At 29.8% G+C, this 18,683-nt stretch overlaps 1 protein-coding gene across 8 annotated transcripts in view; it reads left to right on the top strand.

Moving 5' to 3' along the window:
- Positions 1–18,683, top strand: part of CASK (peripheral plasma membrane protein CASK) — a 1,102,005-nt gene that overhangs the window by 1,060,668 nt on the left and 22,654 nt on the right. For 5 of the 8 annotated variants that reach the window (XM_071595320.1, XM_071595314.1, XM_071595313.1 and 2 more), the window contains 3 exons: positions 3,187–3,216; positions 12,231–12,329; positions 13,721–13,859. In XM_071595320.1, coding sequence (XP_071451421.1) covers positions 3,187–3,216; positions 12,231–12,329; positions 13,721–13,859 — 268 coding nt within the window. The remainder of the gene's footprint in view (positions 1–3,186; positions 3,217–12,230; positions 12,330–13,720; positions 13,860–18,683) is intronic. The other 3 variants (XM_071595316.1, XM_071595315.1, XM_071595321.1) reach the window with 1 other exon arrangement.

Raw genomic sequence — 18,683 nt, 5'->3', positions numbered from 1 at the left:
TATTTTACATAGTTTTGCAAAGCATTGTAACCTAGTGAGTCAGCTCACCTGGGTTGATTATTAATGTCTTCTTGGAAGCATAAGTCATACTTCAGTATCGATTGATAATGTAATAGCTGCTAGATGCAGAGGAATGGTGAGGGATTTTAACTGAAAGTATTAACTTGTTAGGAAAATCAATTTTATTGAAGATCCATTTACCATAAATCACTAGTTTATTGTTATTTACTTGATCTTATTCTTATTTTTTGTTCTAATTGTTCAAACCCTATATTTTTTTCATTTATTGTCATCTAAAAATAATATGATTTTATTTCTTCTTAACTACTTTTTATCTGCTGCTATTCATTCATGATCTTTAATGCAACCTGCTTCCAAAATGCAAATGTTGTGTACTATTGCTGATGTGTAGATAGGTAAACAATGCCATTAACCAATTTAAATGTGCCTAGACTCAACAGATTGAACTACAGGTATATTTACTTGGTCTTACGATTGGAGATATAAAGCTTGATAATCTTTTTCATGATATCCTGTTGTTAGGGAGCTTGGCGCAAATTCAGACTAACACATTATTGGGATAAAAATATCACAACTGATGGATCATTTATTCTACCCCTTTTTTGATGTTATCGAGATCTTTATAAACAATGAACTTTCTCTCAAAAGTAGGATATGAGAAATTAAATAAGTGAAAAGGGACAATAGCTTTGTCTGGACTGTTTGTTTTTGCTGCTCGGAATGCATTGTCCTGGAATGAACACCTGCATGTTATGTCGTAGAGTTTTTCTGACAAAGTGTTCAAATCTGAGAGAGAATCATTACAGTACCATGTAGATAGAAAATGCGATAGGCATTTTTCAAAACAAACTGGCGGGTTAGAAAAATTCTCAAAATTGATAATCATGATAGCTGCATGTGGCTTCATTGAATTTTTTAACAGATTTAGAAATATTTTTTATGGTATGATATATATTAATACAACAAAAAGGTGAGAACACCTATCAAATGTAAGTAACTGTAAAATATCTTGCTCTTAGGCTTTGTTCAATTTGCATTTTCAGTATTGCATGTTGGAAAAAAATTGTATCTGTTAGAATAATATTTATGCTTTTTTCCAGGATTTATGTGATATGTTATATCTTATGCCAAAAATATGAATCAGTCCACTTAAGTTTCTTAAGTTGCAGTGGTATAAATCCTCCCATCTATGCTTATGCACTTGATGATTCATGGTCAGGTTATGACTGTAGTACTTAGGTTTTCCCCTTTCAAGAATATTTGGTTCAATCATTATTAATGGCATTTGTGCCTACCTTACTACTGGCATTTAGCCAAACTGAAATTAGATAACTTCAAATAAATAACTGATTATGTGTGCCTCTTAATACAGGAGTTCAGTACTGTAGTTATTTCTACCTATATGAGGATGAAAATTTTAAATAAGCAACACTGTTTCAAATAATCACATCACCTTCATTATCATTTGTCACTCACATTACTAATATTTAAGGACTTTCCTGTTTAGGAAGTGTATTATATTCTCATAATCATAAATTGGTTATCATTTGTATGGCTATCATGGCTTTTAATGCATAATAGGCATTCAAAATTTGCAAATTTATCGGAGAAAAGTCATATAGTAAATCAATTATCATGGATGACCCTCACTAAATATTGATTATAATGACATATATATTGTATATTAATTTAGACTAGCTGATCATAAATGATGCTAGGCATCTACTTACATGTTACAATGTTGTCATTTACAATATTTGGAGTATTATTTAATAGTTAATAAGAAAACTATATGCAATGTAAGTTAATTTTGGTTAACTGTGTGACTGCTTCTATTTCATAATACTACATGAAAAATCTCTATGGCTCATAGTATATATGCCCTTAATAATCCGTTTTTATTTTTTTGTGTGATTTTATGTCTGATGATTATATTTTCAAAAAGTATATTTCATCAAGGTATTTGGAGTGTTGCTAATGTAATCATACCATTTTCGTATTCTTCAGCCACTCATCAATTCCATGCACTGTAAATAACTTATGCAATAATTTTGTAATCCAAATACTAATACTCAAAAATATGAGATGAATTAAAAATTAAACATAATATATAAGGATGTAAATCTTCCACTTCTTTTAAATTTTTAATTTCTCAACATGCTTCTAAATGTGGCCATTAAATAAAATGCAGAAGTGATATATTTTTAAAACAGTTTATCCTAAAAGGTGTATGTAATATCCTGGAAATGTTGATATAGTTCTCCCTCAGCATGAATTCACTTATGATATAATAACAAATTATCATAGATGTACATTTTCATTTATATTTTTAAATGGCAGTATCACTATTTGTAAATATTAAGACCTTTTTCTACTACATTTTAATGGCAATCCCATGTTGATAGATATCATTAAATATCAATTCAGTATGAAATGTAAAGGAATTTTAACTTAATTTTCATTTTAAAAGGAAATAATCTTCACTTTATACAAGATGACACAGAAATATGGCATCAAATTATTTTTTATAGTAGAATTCCATTATGCATACACCCTTCATTGAGTATTTTTTCTTCATGAAAAAAAACCTAATTTTTGCTTAAATATACATTCTATTTAGATATTTTATGATATCCTTTACTTGAAACTGTGATCTCATGGGGATTTTATTACCATAGCCTGTCTTCATCAATTAATTTCAACGAGTGAATGTTACATCTGTATCATTCTATTCCTTCTGTCTATTTAAATGCTTTTGAAAGTTAAAATGTGTCCTTTTCCTGAAACCATGGTTTTTGCTATGCTTAGAAATATCAATTACAATGCTTAATCTTCTTATATAATGTATAGAATTTCTTGGTGCCAAACTATTCTTAAATTTTAACAACTGCCAAAATATAACCTACCGAAATGAACCTTTGAAAGCAAGAAAATAGTAATTATGTAAATAGAGTCCTGCATTTTTTTCTTATTCTGAAATGATGTGATTCCCTAAATTAGGTTTCTATGTAGTAATAAAGAAAGTGAAGAAATAAACAGTAGTCTATATAAATAGTTTGAAAGCTAGATAAATCAATTAGTGTTCTCATGAGGAAAACTCTTTGGTAATGTACTCATACAAATATTATCATTCCTCCTCTTTTTTTTTCTTCCCAAACTATATAGTTGTTCAGGATTAGGCCTCTGCCAGTATTAGTAAGTACCTTTCCCAAATTCTGTGGTCTGACATTAATTACGGCTGTGGAGTTATGCCCTGTGCCTTTTGCCTTTCATTAGTTTAGTCCTGTATTTCAATTTTTATTACATAAACTCGGTGTCATTGTGTGTAATTGTAAATTAGAAGAACATTTCGTCAAAGAAGTTTTGAGTATAAAATAATGTTTTCACATTATAGACATCCCTTTAAAGTAAGTGAGGCAGTGTTGTTTGTCTTTTTCATTTGAAATTACAAAATAAATATTACGTGTTGTAAAATATTCTGAAATGTTTTAAAATTATAATGCATTACTTATTAATGCAGTATCCATTGTCAGTATATGTTCATGTATTTCCCCTACATCCATTTCTTAATAATGTCACCTTCAGGCAATTACATTAGAACCAATATTTTAAATACTTGGGGGAAAAGTTGAAACGAAAAACCTAGTTTTAATGACCTAACTCATTGCTATTCTTATTTTTTCTGTCATTGTCTCCCCTTACTTATAAGTTTATATATACTTATATAGCAAATATTTATGCATGTTCTTTGAAGAAGGTAGCCAAAAAAGGTTTTTACATTACCTTTAAATTGGTAATCATACTTTTTTTTTAAGTTGAGATGTATACTCTTCTTTAACTTTCAATCCCTTGGACTGCTTTTCTCATGTCATGATTTTTTTTAAATCAGAGGACTCTCAAGTAGCCCTTTACACAGCTATACCAATCAAATGATCATTAATAATTGGCATCCATTAACGGCGGCTGTCTCTGCTCTTGAATGTTTCTGTCAAACTGACTTAAAAAGCAAGTCTGTGATCTTTTGAGAACATGTGTGAGTGAGTTAAGCTTGGTTACAATATCTATGTGCTGCCAGTTATATTTATAAAATGTATATTCACTTATGTTTTCAAAATCTGATACATTAGCTGTTTGAATGAAAATAGCTTTGAATACTATCCCTTGGCAATATTTTTCACATCATGATGCTTGATACCAACTTGTCTTTTGTGGGTAGATGCAGTTTTAACAGCTTAAGTCCTTTAAAATTCAATTTGTCTGATATATGAATTTTCTTACAGGAAATTATGTTATTAAATTTTGCCACGATTTTCTTATTTTCTCTCATGACCAGAAAACCCAAAAGGTCACTTATTCATCATTCATGTAGTAGCCATAAGGAGTAATATTTTATGGATAGAAAAATTTCATGGGCATTCATTTAAAAAAATCATGTTGATGAAGAACCACTAACAGCCGGAAGCCCTGGTTTTGATGAAGAATTACACATAAATTGCATTGTTTAGTAGCTCATTATTTGGCTCAAATTTGTTTGCATAAGATTACATTGAAATACACTCAGCATCAGTTGTTTAATATTATACTTGTTTGAACTCCATCCATTGGTCTTCTAGCATTTACCTATGTAAGAGACCAATTATAAATCGTGTTCTAAATCTCTGAATTATATCATATGCAGGTTTTCTAGGTAAAGTAACTATCTGATTTTGAAATTAAAGGAATATTAGCTTAATTCAACGCTAACATAAAACTGATTGGTTGTTCTATTAAAATTGTTGTCTTTTTTATTTAATTTGTTTGAACAAGAGGTATATTTTAAGATCTGATTTTGTTGACTATAATTTGATTAATACTGATTTGCTCTTCCGAGAATTGCTTTCTGCAGACATTATGTTGGTCATGATAATTTCATAGTTTATTTTAACTTGTGCTTATATTGAAATCATATTAAATTTGAGATATTGATCAGCCTGATAATACTCATTCTAATTTGAAACTTCAAAATGTGTTGATCATAATTTATCAGCTGCAAATTATACTTTTCAATCTATTATCAGATAAATGAAATTTGATAGAATGAATAGTATTATGGGCATTTAGGCAGTGATTTGCAGCCACCCAATTTTGAGGAATAAAAAAATATAATAAAACTTCGTTAAAGCATCATGACAAATCAATCAACCTTACCTCATTGACTACATCCTCATTTTGGCATAGTTTTTTTTCGTTATGAGCTTAATTATTACTAATGAATGTATATTTCCCTTGTAAAATTTAAAAAAAATCCTACTTTTTTGTTTTCTCATCCAAGAATTTTATTTATTTATTATGCATAGATATGCAAAATATGTGTAATGATTTCAGTTTCTGCACAAAGCCCTATTTTTATCCTGATCCTTTTTTAAGCCCATTAGTATTACTTGCTGAAGTGTAAATAATGTGTGAAGTGCATTCACTGATTTCATTTGGCTAAATTGTTGTTTATATGCATTATAATGATAGCTTCATGCATTTTTTCTGTTAAGGCACTTTTATGCATTAGATGCAGTAGATTTCCATTTGAAAGAAAAGTATTTTGCTAACAGTTAAATTATCTTTTAAATCACTGCATTTCCTTAATATATCTATAAATTTTATTAGTGGAATGGGACTTAAGATTTACTGATTTTTTAAATGATGTGAACCTTTTATGAGCACTACTTTTTAAAATTTAATTTTCAAAGTATTGATGAAAAAATGAAAAATAGAGAGTAATATTAACAATGTTTTGTGTTTGTTTCTTCTTAACCAGCCATAATGCATACTACCTGAAAAAAAATTCATTGTAAAAATTTCTATGTAAGACTTAATGGTCATGATTGTGAATATTGTTATTTAGTGTAAGTGTTATAGCATGAAGTTGTTATTATTAACTGTCATCAGAAGTTCCTGCCCATGATGTTGAATTTATGTTTTTTTATTAATTGTCTGTAAGTATTTGTTTCAATATAGCACCATATTTACCTGTGTGTACCTTTGTGTTCATATGTCATTTGTTATAAAGTTTCATGCTTGTTGAACATGCATGCCTTCTGTTTTTTACCTGTGATTATTTGTAGTATATTCAGTGTGCATGTATTTTTCAATATACATTGATATGCTGCTTTAATTCTCACACTATCATGCAGGTGAAAATTTCAGAAAATATAATAATAGTGTTGTAACAATTTCTTCTCACAGTTGATTTTAGTTTCCATTATATAATAAGCCCTCACAAATTATATGAATTACTCATCCTTTAATTAACAAAAGCATTTAACCAAAGAAGCACTATTATAGAAATGTGAAATTTGAAATCAACCTTTGAAAAATATTAGTGCTACTCCACTTCAAAATGACATTTATTAATTATACATATAATTATGTTGTAAGAATATTCATTACTATTACCATTTTCATTCTTACACAACATAACTCATGAATTAGACGTCAGACCCAGCATTTCATTCAATAGTTTGCAGATTCTTTGGGGCCAGAGTTACAAATATATCTTTTCATGGACATTAAAATTCAACCCCAGTGAAATTATTTCAACAATTTTTCCAGAAAAACAAATCAATCACAAAGTATTAACAGCTAACTCCTTCTGTAGATGAGCTCAATCCTTTTTTTCAATGTCATGTATATATTATTATATAAATCTTGTTGAAATGAGGACATTGTCCTGGTGGCAATGTTCAAGTCTGGTCAATGGTCACTCTTGCTATGCACATGCATACTTTCACCAGAAGAACAGATATGAGACAAAATGCTCTTATATACAATGTCACTTTAAGATTTCTAACTGCACCTTTACCATCATATGAGGGCTAAGGAACACACCATACCTACAACACTGCGTCCATCGCCACACTCTGTCCATAATCACACACTCTTTACCACCCAGGTCAAAATAATAGTGATTGCAAGATAAGATTATAGCAGAATTTATGCCAACTCTGAAATCCCTCTACATTTTGAGACCTGTAGTTTATCATAGTCCCATTTGGTGGATTGAAAGAAATAAAGTAGGGGATGTTTTTAGATACTCTTTGACAGTCCATTTAAAATTTATTTCCGCAATTTTATTTGAATTTCTCAATTAATACAATGTGCATGAGGAGATTCTTTTGAGACCTTTCAGAAAAAAATTCTCTTGCGGTTTGTTTTTGATACTTCAGCCTTAAATATTTTTACTGGACATTTCCAAAGTTCCTACATGTTCTGTCTGAATGAAACATTTATTCCCATTTATAAAACATGTATGGGTTCTTATTACTACAACTAAATAATGTATTTCTTACATTTTATTTATTAAATTCAATTAGTAAAATCATAGCTATGATAAGCTTTTCAAAATTTAACAAAACTCATATTCATATTAAATGATTTGGGAAATGCTTGTGAATGTTGTATTGGCTTTTCAAATTAAGGGAATGGAAATGTAGGATCGCTTTCAATTAGGTAAAAATTGAGATTACTCTCAGCAACCTGCTACCTTCTATTTCTACTGCATAAATTGTCTCTCTCGACTTGGTATCAAATTTTCATTAAATTAAATATCCAATTAGCAATACACTTTTACCAACTTGAGTAACATTTTATATTTACAGATATGATTACAATGCTTCCTTTCCACATGGGATTAGTTTTAATGTTAATCATCAGTAAACAATACATGTTCTGAATAATATGGATGAGTAGATTGGTTATGCAATTACAAGTATGTGCTTAAGCTATGGCTCTATATGGCTATGGCTCATGCTATGTGTGCTTCCTATAGTGCTTTTTCCTTGAGGAATATTTTAAAGTTTTACTCTTATAGGAAAACTTATCCAGTAGTTGCAACTGAAGAGTACTATAGAACCCTGCAGCGACTAATACTAAAAACTTTGATATAATTCAACAGAGATTAATTCTCAAATAATAGAAAACTTCTTTGAATATTTCAAATTAATTTTTTACCAATTAAGACTTCTAAGTATCCTTTGTGTTGAGTAAATTTCCAATTTAGAATTTACTGCATTTATCAAGAGTTGAGACTCTTCACTTAATATTTGTTGTGAATCTATTTTCTCCCTTCATAGTATTTTTAGTCTCATTGCTGGTATTTTTTTAGGTCAGATTAGTTGGATGTTATTGTTGCTTTGCAATAAATGCATGTTGGCTAAAATAGTTTTTTATTAAATAAGAATCATGTGATTTTAAAATTCAGACAAAGCAATGGACGTGCAATCTATCATTGAGATGCTGCTTATCATAAAAGTAAAAACTTATTTTTCGTATTTATATGCTAAATTTGCTATTAGATCCAGACAAAATACATATAAAAATCATATATAAAAAATAATTTATTCATTCAAATAATAAGCAAAGGCTAAAAAATAAGCTTTTAAATAAATGAAATCAAATTCATTGATAGTAAGTAAATGATAGAATCCATCTGCCAATTGTAATGATTGGATGTCTCTACAAGATATGCAATCCCCTGTGGGTGAAGGAAGGAGGCATGGGCTTTTGAATTAGCTAAAAATAAGAAAATTGCTTATAATAACATGTATACAACTATTAGAAGAGGGTTTGAACAATAACTGTGAGTGGATGCTTACAATTGTCTGGTTTACAAGTACACATTTTGCCATTGTGTTGATTTGATGCTTGAGGTGTCAACTGATATTACTGAATCAGTTAAGTGTGTGCTAATCATGTAAGGGATAAATAATTAAAAATTTTACAACAATTGATTTTACATAAAAGACTTTCACAGCCAAAGGCAGCCACTTTTGTTTGGTCTGTAACTTCTTCTTGGCATAGTATGTGGATGGCATGCTATTTATAGAAGACATAAAGCATAAGGGTATTACATTTTATTTAATTATGAACAATGATTAGAGTAGCATTTTTCAAATGAATGTATGATTTTTTAAATTTTATGCTGATTCAGTTCATTTTACTTGTTTAGACTAATAAATTTTCCCCGCTGCATGAATTACACCATAGATGAACATTAGTGTCAATCATTCAATTGATATCACCACCAGGACAATCCATATTAGTATTGCAGTTTCATCATTGCCAGACATATTGGCATTGATAAATAGGTATCTTGCGAGCATCTATTCATAATAGCTATCTAAGGATTTGTTAATATGGCTGCGAATAAATTTTGTGATATGGGTGGATCATTATTTTCCTATGATCTCATGAATATATCTATGGGGTTGATTCCAACTGGTAAAGTAGTTTCATGTCTATATATGGTAATATAAGAGGGAACTTTTTTATTACGAACATTTTCTGGTGGTTAATTATATATTAAATAAATGTGTGCTAATGTCCCGTTTCATATAATTATGTGGTGTTTCAAAGGTTACAATGCAAATTTAGAGAGAAACTATCGTCATGTTTAGGAATCTAATTTGTGCAAAGCCAAAATTATCCTATTATGAAGTATAGAGAAAGCAGGCAAGAAAGATCATAAAATTAATCTGATATCCTTCAGCTGTTTTTCAATTCCACCAAAACTTTTAATTATGAGGTCACAAATTGATAAAAATCTTCAAAAACTCCCATTAAATTTTTTTTCCCTTTTTTAATTCGTAAGGTATGACTCATGGCTAAATTTATTTGTTATGAATTATTATTTCTTGAAAATGCATGTTTTATAATCTTTTGGTATGTTAGGTATTATTTTTACATTTTACTCCTTTATCCTTTATATTCATCATAAATGTTGCATGAAATAGGCAGTTATCTTAGTGAAAGACTGCAATTTCTGGAGTAGTCAGGTGTTGATATTTTTCTATAATTGCATATTCATTGAAAAATGCATGAATAGTTGAAGTTTTTAATTTTCAATCAGCCGACAAAATGACTGTTCTCCACAAATTAAGTATGTACAGATTTATAAAACTAGTCTTAACTGGCAGGAGAACTTTGCTAAGGACATTCAATCATATGCTGCTCAGTAAATTTCATTGGACAGGTATTTGTCCAGCAGTGAAGTGATGGCTCTTTAAATGAAAAAAAACAGTTCACTCAAGTATAAATAATGTTACTCTACAAACTTTTGTTTAGGCATAGGAGAGAAAATAGGAATTGCCTTATTTTTGAGCTAATGTGTTTTCAGATAATTTCGTCATATGAAAGGTAAAGAATGTATTATATAATTTTCAAGCTAGAATGCAAAACTATTAATGGAAAGATTCTTCATTTGGAGGCTCTCACTATAGCACAGTAGTTGAATAAATACTCTGTATGGCAGATAATAGTTTGTTTGGTAGACAAGTCTGCAAAAAGATATGATTTCAGTCATTAATCAGTTTTGCATGACAAAAATATATATTAGGTCAGGAGAGATGAAGTTAGCCAAAACATGAAAGGCAACATAGTCTCATGGGTATCTGATTTAAGCCGAAAGTGAAAATTAGCCCATTTGAACTGTATTGATTATTTACATTGGAGTCAATTGAAGGTTAAAATGATCAAACTGTCATTAGTTTGGGAAACTCACCTTTCCCAAGAGTTTTGAAAATATCATTTTAAATTTTGACAAATTCTCAAAAATTTGTAAAATAATTTTTATAAAATAATATCTGCTGAAACTTGTGCTTATAATATATAACATGCCATTTTGTTTTTTTTACATTCTGTAAAAATCAATTGATCTTTTGAATTCAATGTTGAACAATATTATTTTTGATTGGCTATTTTTTTATGGGGTGAAATGTCCTCTCAAATTAGACCCCCCTTGGTTGAGTTATTGATTTGAATTAATATTCATCATGATTATTTATGTATGTTATATGAAATTATGTATCCCCCCAGTTATCCAAAAAATGTCTAATGGAAGTCAACTAAAAGTCAAAGTTGGGTGATGCATTTTTTTACGCACAATTGGAACATCATATATGTTTTTCTTTCATCTTTTTACGGTTAGCCTATTGTTTGAAGTTTTGTTCTTGTTCAGCCTTTTCTTCTAGAACATTCTTCTGTCCATAGTAATTTACGTTCCTGACTCTTTGCCTCCATATACAGCTGAAAACTGATGACACAGAAAATTATGTTCTTTTGAACCTTATGATAAGTAGTTTATTTGTAGTTTTCCTGCATAATTTTTAGTTCACTTTGGAAAATTAACTTACAAAATTTTATGCCAGGTTTGTATGAGGTTTTGGATGGTTAAAATATTTATCTGTCATCAATAGTTAATAACTAGCATTCAAGAAAAAGTACCACATTATTTACACAATTACTCCCAAAGTGAATTCCATTAAGATCTGATAAAAATGGAAGAGCATAAATATACACAGATGATCATCAGAATGAGATTAATGTCTTTGTGACAAGAGAGATTTCTTCCCCCGATTCTTATTCTATCATCAAATATATTATATTAACAGAGATATGTCTACTTATTATAGGTTAAGTACATTTTGCAAAAATAGAAAATAGAGATAATGCATACTAAAAGATTTATCATTTAAGATATGTTCTATGACCTACCTTAGATAAAATAAGGTGCTACTTGGGCATAAGGCACCCAATTAAGTCATAGCCTTTGATATTATGAAGATCTGAAATTGGTCTCTAAAAGCATAATCTATAGCTAGTTTTCTAATTTTGGGCATCCAAACTGCTTACTTCCTGCTGAGTCGCTACATGGAAGTGCCCTCAGTTGGACATCCTTGATGAGGTGCCAAATGGGTGGGGTTGGTGATGCGCCAATCATATTGCATTTTATGAATATTAAGTGTGTTAGCCTGTTCATTTTGGGACTACTAATAAACACCATTGTTAGTCCTATTTGGTGCTGTAATCAACTAATTATGCCTACACATGTAACGACAAATTGAAATACGAAGTGCTCTTTATCATTGAGTCTTTTTAGACCATCTAGACTCAAATGTTCTAACATCTTTGTGAGATCTTCTCATTTTTTGCTCTCTTTTATGAAGTAACATTGCCTTGTGGCAATTCACTTCTTAGTTGAAGTATTTCCGAGTTGCCTTGAATTCAGGATGTTCATTCATATATAATGCTAAGCTGCATAATAATAAATGGGTTGCTTACTAATATTATTAATGTTAACCTCATTTTACTCATATCTAAAATTATTTAGCTTTTAATGCAATATATAGGCATTAAAATTATCAAAAAGAAGCTCAGCCAACATTTCTGATTGTTTATAGATTTTTGTGAGGGCCCAGTTCGACTATGATCCTTTGGAGGATGACCTTATTCCTTGTGCTCAAGCTGGAATTGCTTTCAAGACTGGAGATATTTTGCAGGTATTAGAGTATAAAACTCAATGTTTATTCTTAGTCTTATGTTCAGTGTTAAATAATCATGGTATTAGCTTGTACCTAATATCATTCATTAAAGAAATGAAAAGATTTAAGAATAGGTAAAACTTTAATTCTAGTCAACTGTTAAGTTATAGCTTAATTTATTTTTAATCTGTAACTTTTCCAGTGAAATGTCATTAAAATGTAGGGAGCAACTTCACTTATCACCTTAGAGTAAAATAACTAAAGTTAGAGCACTAAAGTTGTAGTAGTCTTTTACAGTGACTACATGTAATATGAAATGCATCTCTTTCATCGCTAGCCAACTGTTACTTGTAAGTAAACAGTTTACAAAGCAGCATATGATATTTTTGTATGCAAATAAATTAAAATAATAAATTAATGCTAAAAAGTAAATTAATTGATTAAATAATCAATTAAATATCTGTAAATAATTAAATAATATATGAACTACTGATAAGGTACTTCATTCCATCATCCAGATGATTAAGGAGAATTTTGAAAACATTTGAATGTATTCACCAAATTTTGAATGCACTCAAATTTCACACATGTAGTTCACTAAGTCTTCAAATGAGAACCTAAGATTTCATCTTTTTATTCAAGCTTGGATACTATACTTGAGCAATAAGTATAATGGTATAGGATCCTCAAGATACATTCTAGTGAATAGGGTGTCTTGACTACTGGGCTGTAGTTCCCTTATTGAAAATAAGATTAAAAGGACATTTTTAGCTAGAAGTATAGTATCATATTATTGACTGAATAATGTTTTACCCAGTATGCTAAACACAGGTTTGCAAGCTTATTCTTCTGTTTTATAATGGCTGAATTCTTAAAGTAGAGCCAAATATAAAATCCCTTCTTTTCTTGGGAAATACTCTGTGATGAATTCATTAATCAGACTTCCATAAAAAACTGCCAAAGCCATAAAAGCAGTCCCAAGGAGGTAACTTTTCATCTTGATAAGTAAGAGCTGCTCAATGGATTCAGTGAAGAACATTATGCAGACTTATTTCATTTAAAGGGGACTTAAAGTTTTTTCACTTTAGAAATCATTTCAATTTGCACAATACTGAAATTGGATGTCTTGCTGCTATTATGAATCATGGAATATTATTGAGAATTAAGAAGTAACATATCAAGTAAGTAGCAGTGGATTACTTCTGAAAAGCCTTTATGATCATTGAGTTTCAAAATGAGCTTAGAGAAGAATCAGCATGAGCTATAGTAAAGGAGGAGTGTAAAAATTACGTCCACACCAAGTAACATTGTTAATGGCTGTTACAATTGAGGTAAGAGTGTGATATCCCTACATTTCCAGTTTTTTAAATCACCTCTTCTAAAAAGTATTGCATTTTTTTTGGGTTTAGATCATCAGCAAAGATGACCATAACTGGTGGCAAGCTCGTAAGGACAATGCTGCTGGCACAGCTGGTTTAATTCCTTCTCCTGAACTTCAAGAATGGCGAACTGCATGTCTTGCTGTGGAGAAGAGCAAACAAGAGCAAGGTGAGAAGTGAAGCTATAGTAAGCACCTGATGCAATATCTTTTGCCATGTTATAGTCATGTGCAATGGATGATACTTAAGACAAATAACTTCATTTACATTAGCAGGATGGTCAGCAGCACCCTCTCTTGAGATGATTCTTCTCAAAATAGGCTATGGTGGTAATGGCCATAAATGGTTTTGAAGACATCAGTTTCATTTTAACATTAGCATATTTCATAAAAAATAATGCAATTAACATTTTTGAATCATCATCTAATCATAAGAATTCTATGGAAAGCATATTGAAGTAATACTTCTAATTAATCCTGCATATTATAGGTTTAATGGATATTGGTTGCCATTTCTCAGGAGGCATTAAAATACTGAGGGTGTTGGATAATTCAGCCTAATGTTTGATTTGGCAAATCATTTTGATTTTTTACATTTAATTCAAGTAAATAAGTAAATGATGACTGTAGGTTGTGATATTTTTTAATAATGGTTTCCTTCCTAAATCAAGAGCAGGAAATTAGCAAATGACTCTGAAAATTGGAGAGGTGTATCGAGATTTTTGAGGGTGGAAAGTTAAAATAAATTTGATGAATTCTTTATAAGAATGCAATCTGATTTTTCTTTATCAATAATAATGGATATACACCTTTTTAAATCTTATTTTAGTTCAAAGCCATAATAATTATATAAATACTCTTTCATCCTACCTTACTGCCTTGGCTGGGAGCTCCTTCATCTCCTGTTTGAAATATCTAAACTAGTCATCTGTACCACCAATCACTGCCCTTCTCACTGCATTTAAATTTGCCATCATCAGTAAAGACTGAAAGATTCCAACATCCCTCATTGGAGAGCAATCTGACATTTAATTCTTAAGTGAGAAGAGCTATGCCTGGACATTTTCCTTCTCCCTCTATTATGCATTCTATTGAATTGTTTATTAGATTTTAATTAGAACATCACACATCAATCTCTTTGGTATTTATATTTTAATATGATATGAAGTTCCAGCATTGCACTTTCATGTGTTATTGATTGTTAAGTAGTGCTGTCTTCTTTCATGTCTATTTCTCTCATCCCTAAAGTAATAACACTTTTTCTCTTCACTTGTACTTGTCATTCATTCTCTATTTATTGTCACTTGTATTCAGTAGGTACTTAAATTAATAACTTTCCAGTATTAAGTAATGCTATACTTTATTACTTCATTTCATAGACTTGTTACCTCTTATGGTGTGTGTACCACCTGTTATAGTGATTGTCCTGATGGCTGTTTATGTGTTTCTGAGTGTCAAATCTAACTTATTTTTAATACTAATGCTTATAATGAATAGAATTTATTGGTAATATTTACTGGGGAAAACACAGGAAGTATATGAAATTTTTCTTCTCGTGCGTAGATTTGAAATTTTTGTTCTAATTTAATTTAGTTTAATGTTATTCTGTAGGTTCTCCTCATTGAAAGTGTATTGATTTCAACTTCATTCCCAAGAGTATAGTTATATTATTTTCTCCAATGCATCAAATCTTTCATTCAACCAATGGCTGTGAAATAGCATTGACAACCAAGTTACCAAAACTCCAGCATGACGCATGTCATCCCTCCATGAATAAAAGCACATCACTATTTGCACCTCCATGTAACAATATACTTATCATGTTGGCTTGACTTGAAGATGTGTTGAGAATTTTATGAGAGGATTAGTTATCTTGGTTTAACATATTTTCTACTGTATCCCCATTGTTTTTGCAAAGTGATAATCTTCCTTAATATTCTAGCCTGGTCTAATATTTATAGTCAAGTGAGATATTACTCAAGTAATGACCCTACTATGAGCTAAAGTATATCATAAATAGCACAATCGAGATAACCTTTTAATCTATTTTCATGTTGAATTTTCTAGATTTTCCTGTATAATATGTACCCATTTCCTTGAATATGAATATATATATATATATATATATATATATATATATATATATATGTATGTATGTATGTATGTGTGTATATATATATATATATATATATATATATATATATATATATATATATATATATATATATATATATGTATGTATGTATGTGTGTGTATATATATATATATATATATATATATATATATATATATATATATATATATATATATATATATATATATATATATATATTATTGACAACTTTTTAAGGTTAGATTGAGACTTAATAGCATCTTCTTCCACCTGACCCCTAAACATTACAAATTATAGATATATTGGGGGATTAAAATGTTTATTTCTTTTGTTGTAAAATTCTGCACCCGTACCTTAGTTTAAAGTTGGTTGATACTTAAAAAAAAGTGGCATACTTCAAACACTACATCTTTTTACAAGAATATAGGTCAGGTATCGCTATTAATTGGGTGTAAATTCTCATCTAATTTGGATATTAGAAAGTGTTGGCTATTCAAAATCATGAACACAAAAATAAATTTAAAAACTTAGACTACCTCAAATGCCTTAACATGTATACTGACAACACTCTTTTGCACTTTCAAGATCTATATCAATTTTTCAGTAAGAACAAGCCTTTCTGTTTCTGAAGAGGATGTCATTTAATTTTATTGAAAATACACTGTTTCCCCAAAGTTACCTGCAAAGTTTTGACAGTAATTTGCTTATCTCCAGTATATTAGTTAATCTCAAGTTCCAGAAAAATGGTATACATTTGCTGCAAAACTTAAAAGAAGAAGATTCAAAATGAATGTATTTAGTTAAGTTTTGTTGAAAATACTTAAACAATCTCTTCAACTGCTAAATTTGGAAGGTACATAAAAATCTAGCTGCTAAGGAATGCTTGATGAATGTAAAATCAACATTATCCAGTGCTTACAAAAGTGAATCAACTCCATCACTCTACAAGCTGCATTTATCTTTACGAAAGTCAAAAGAATAATTTGTTTAGGTTCTTGCAAAATTAGAATTCTTGTCATCAAATATGAAATGGCTGAGAAGAAGTGAATTACTTAGTAAGTTCATTTACCTATGTATGAGCAAAAGCTGCGCTACCAACTTAACAAGTCATGTATTCGATGGTTTCTGGCTCAACTTTGTGAAAGTTCATGTTCGTTAAATGAAGAGCACAATGTATTTTTCCACTGTTCTTTATTTTGGTACTACTAGTTTCAATGCTTAGGCATCATTGTTAGGTACAAACAAGTCATGTTTATATACCAGCAGTCACAATTATTTTAGCTTTTTATTAATTCTCATGGAAAGTGGATATTAATATATTTGATTTCAAAGTTTAGTCAAAAAAGTAATGGAAAGGGTAGTAGAAGCATTTATATTTTGTCTACAAAATTCACAGTATTTTAATCAGTTTTTTAGAGACTTGAAAAGCAATTACGTGATTAATTCGAAGGGTATTGACACCAAAAAACAAATGCTATTTTGGTTTTCGAATTGAAACTCATTCTAATTTCACAATTCAGATAACATGTTTTGAGTGATAAGCAAAACATCTTTATAAAAAAAAATATTTCATAGTTTTTTCTGAGAAAATGGAAGATAGCCCGAATTATGGTAATTTTATGCAACCATCATTCCTGTTTCTTCTATTTTATGTATGACAAACCTCAATTGGTAAGCACTTAAAACTTGTCCAAGAGAATGTTGATAACATCTTGTAAATTACAATATTTGGTAGAGTATTGCATGAATACTCTGGAGAACCTTTGGTATTATAGGGAATCAATACATTATAAACCAGAAGTTATAAATATGTTCTGTGCTACTTAAATCACTCAATTTTGATTCATCCATGAGGCACAATACTACCATAACATTTTCCATCATATGTTGTGTGTTGAATCTTCACCTGTAGTTCTTTTATTTAACTATCACTTCTGCCATATTTTCATGAGTATTTATTCCTAAACATATGCCTGGGGATGTCATCCCCTTTTCATAGTCTAATTTTTCTGCTTTCATTCATTTAGCAGAACTTCTTCATTAGTGGTTTGTTGTGTCCATTTGACATATCTATCTCATCACATTTCAATTGTTTATAGCTATTCACATTCTGCGAATCCTTTATTTCATCAATGAAGAATCATTTATGTTTTCATAGTTTACTTGTGACTGTTAAACTACTATTAATGGCATAAATGCAGTTTGTCCAACCATACAAAAACTAACAGCAGTATAAAAAAATATGACCTTTCATCATTTATAGTTCCTCAGATTTTATTAGTTACTGTAAATATGCCTAAATTCAGTTGGCTGAGGCTAAGTGTGTCATAGGATTATTACTGTTTTTTTGACTACCACGACAACAGGCTTTTTAAAATTAAGATTATTTTAGTCTCATGAGAAGTTATTTCTTCCATTTTGTTACACTGACTAAATGAAGGCCAGGCTAAATTGTTCATAAGGATTCATTGCCATATTTCTAGTTTAAAATTTTATGTGAATGGTAGGCCATCACTTGTTGCTTTCTATGTCAGCAGTGGTGCAGAAGATCTTCATCCTTAAAGTTAGGCAAAATAGACACATTTGTTAGTTGGATTGCCTGATTTCATCAATCATGTGACATGATTTATAATTCATATGTAAATTAGTTTTGATTCTTCTTGGTCCTGAAACTCATCTCATATGTATGTGCTAATTGTTTTTTTAAATTTATAATAATATTCTTTGCATACAGCCTTAATAACTATCAATTAAGAGGTATGCTTGGGGCAAATATGACTTCCCTCCCATTAGTAAAGTGGTGGAATATTTGGACTTTTGTTAGCTTGGAAATATCTTAGGAGCAATTGTTTTATTAAGCAGGTATGTACTAGGTATCTTA

This window comes from Hetaerina americana, unplaced genomic scaffold, assembly GCF_022747635.1.
Source record: "Hetaerina americana unplaced genomic scaffold, ioHetAmer1.1.p SCAF_7, whole genome shotgun sequence".
Taxonomy (NCBI): Eukaryota; Metazoa; Arthropoda; class Insecta; order Odonata; family Calopterygidae; genus Hetaerina; species Hetaerina americana.
The sequence above is the reverse complement of the archived record's forward strand: the minus strand, read 5'-3'. Positions and strand labels throughout refer to the sequence as shown.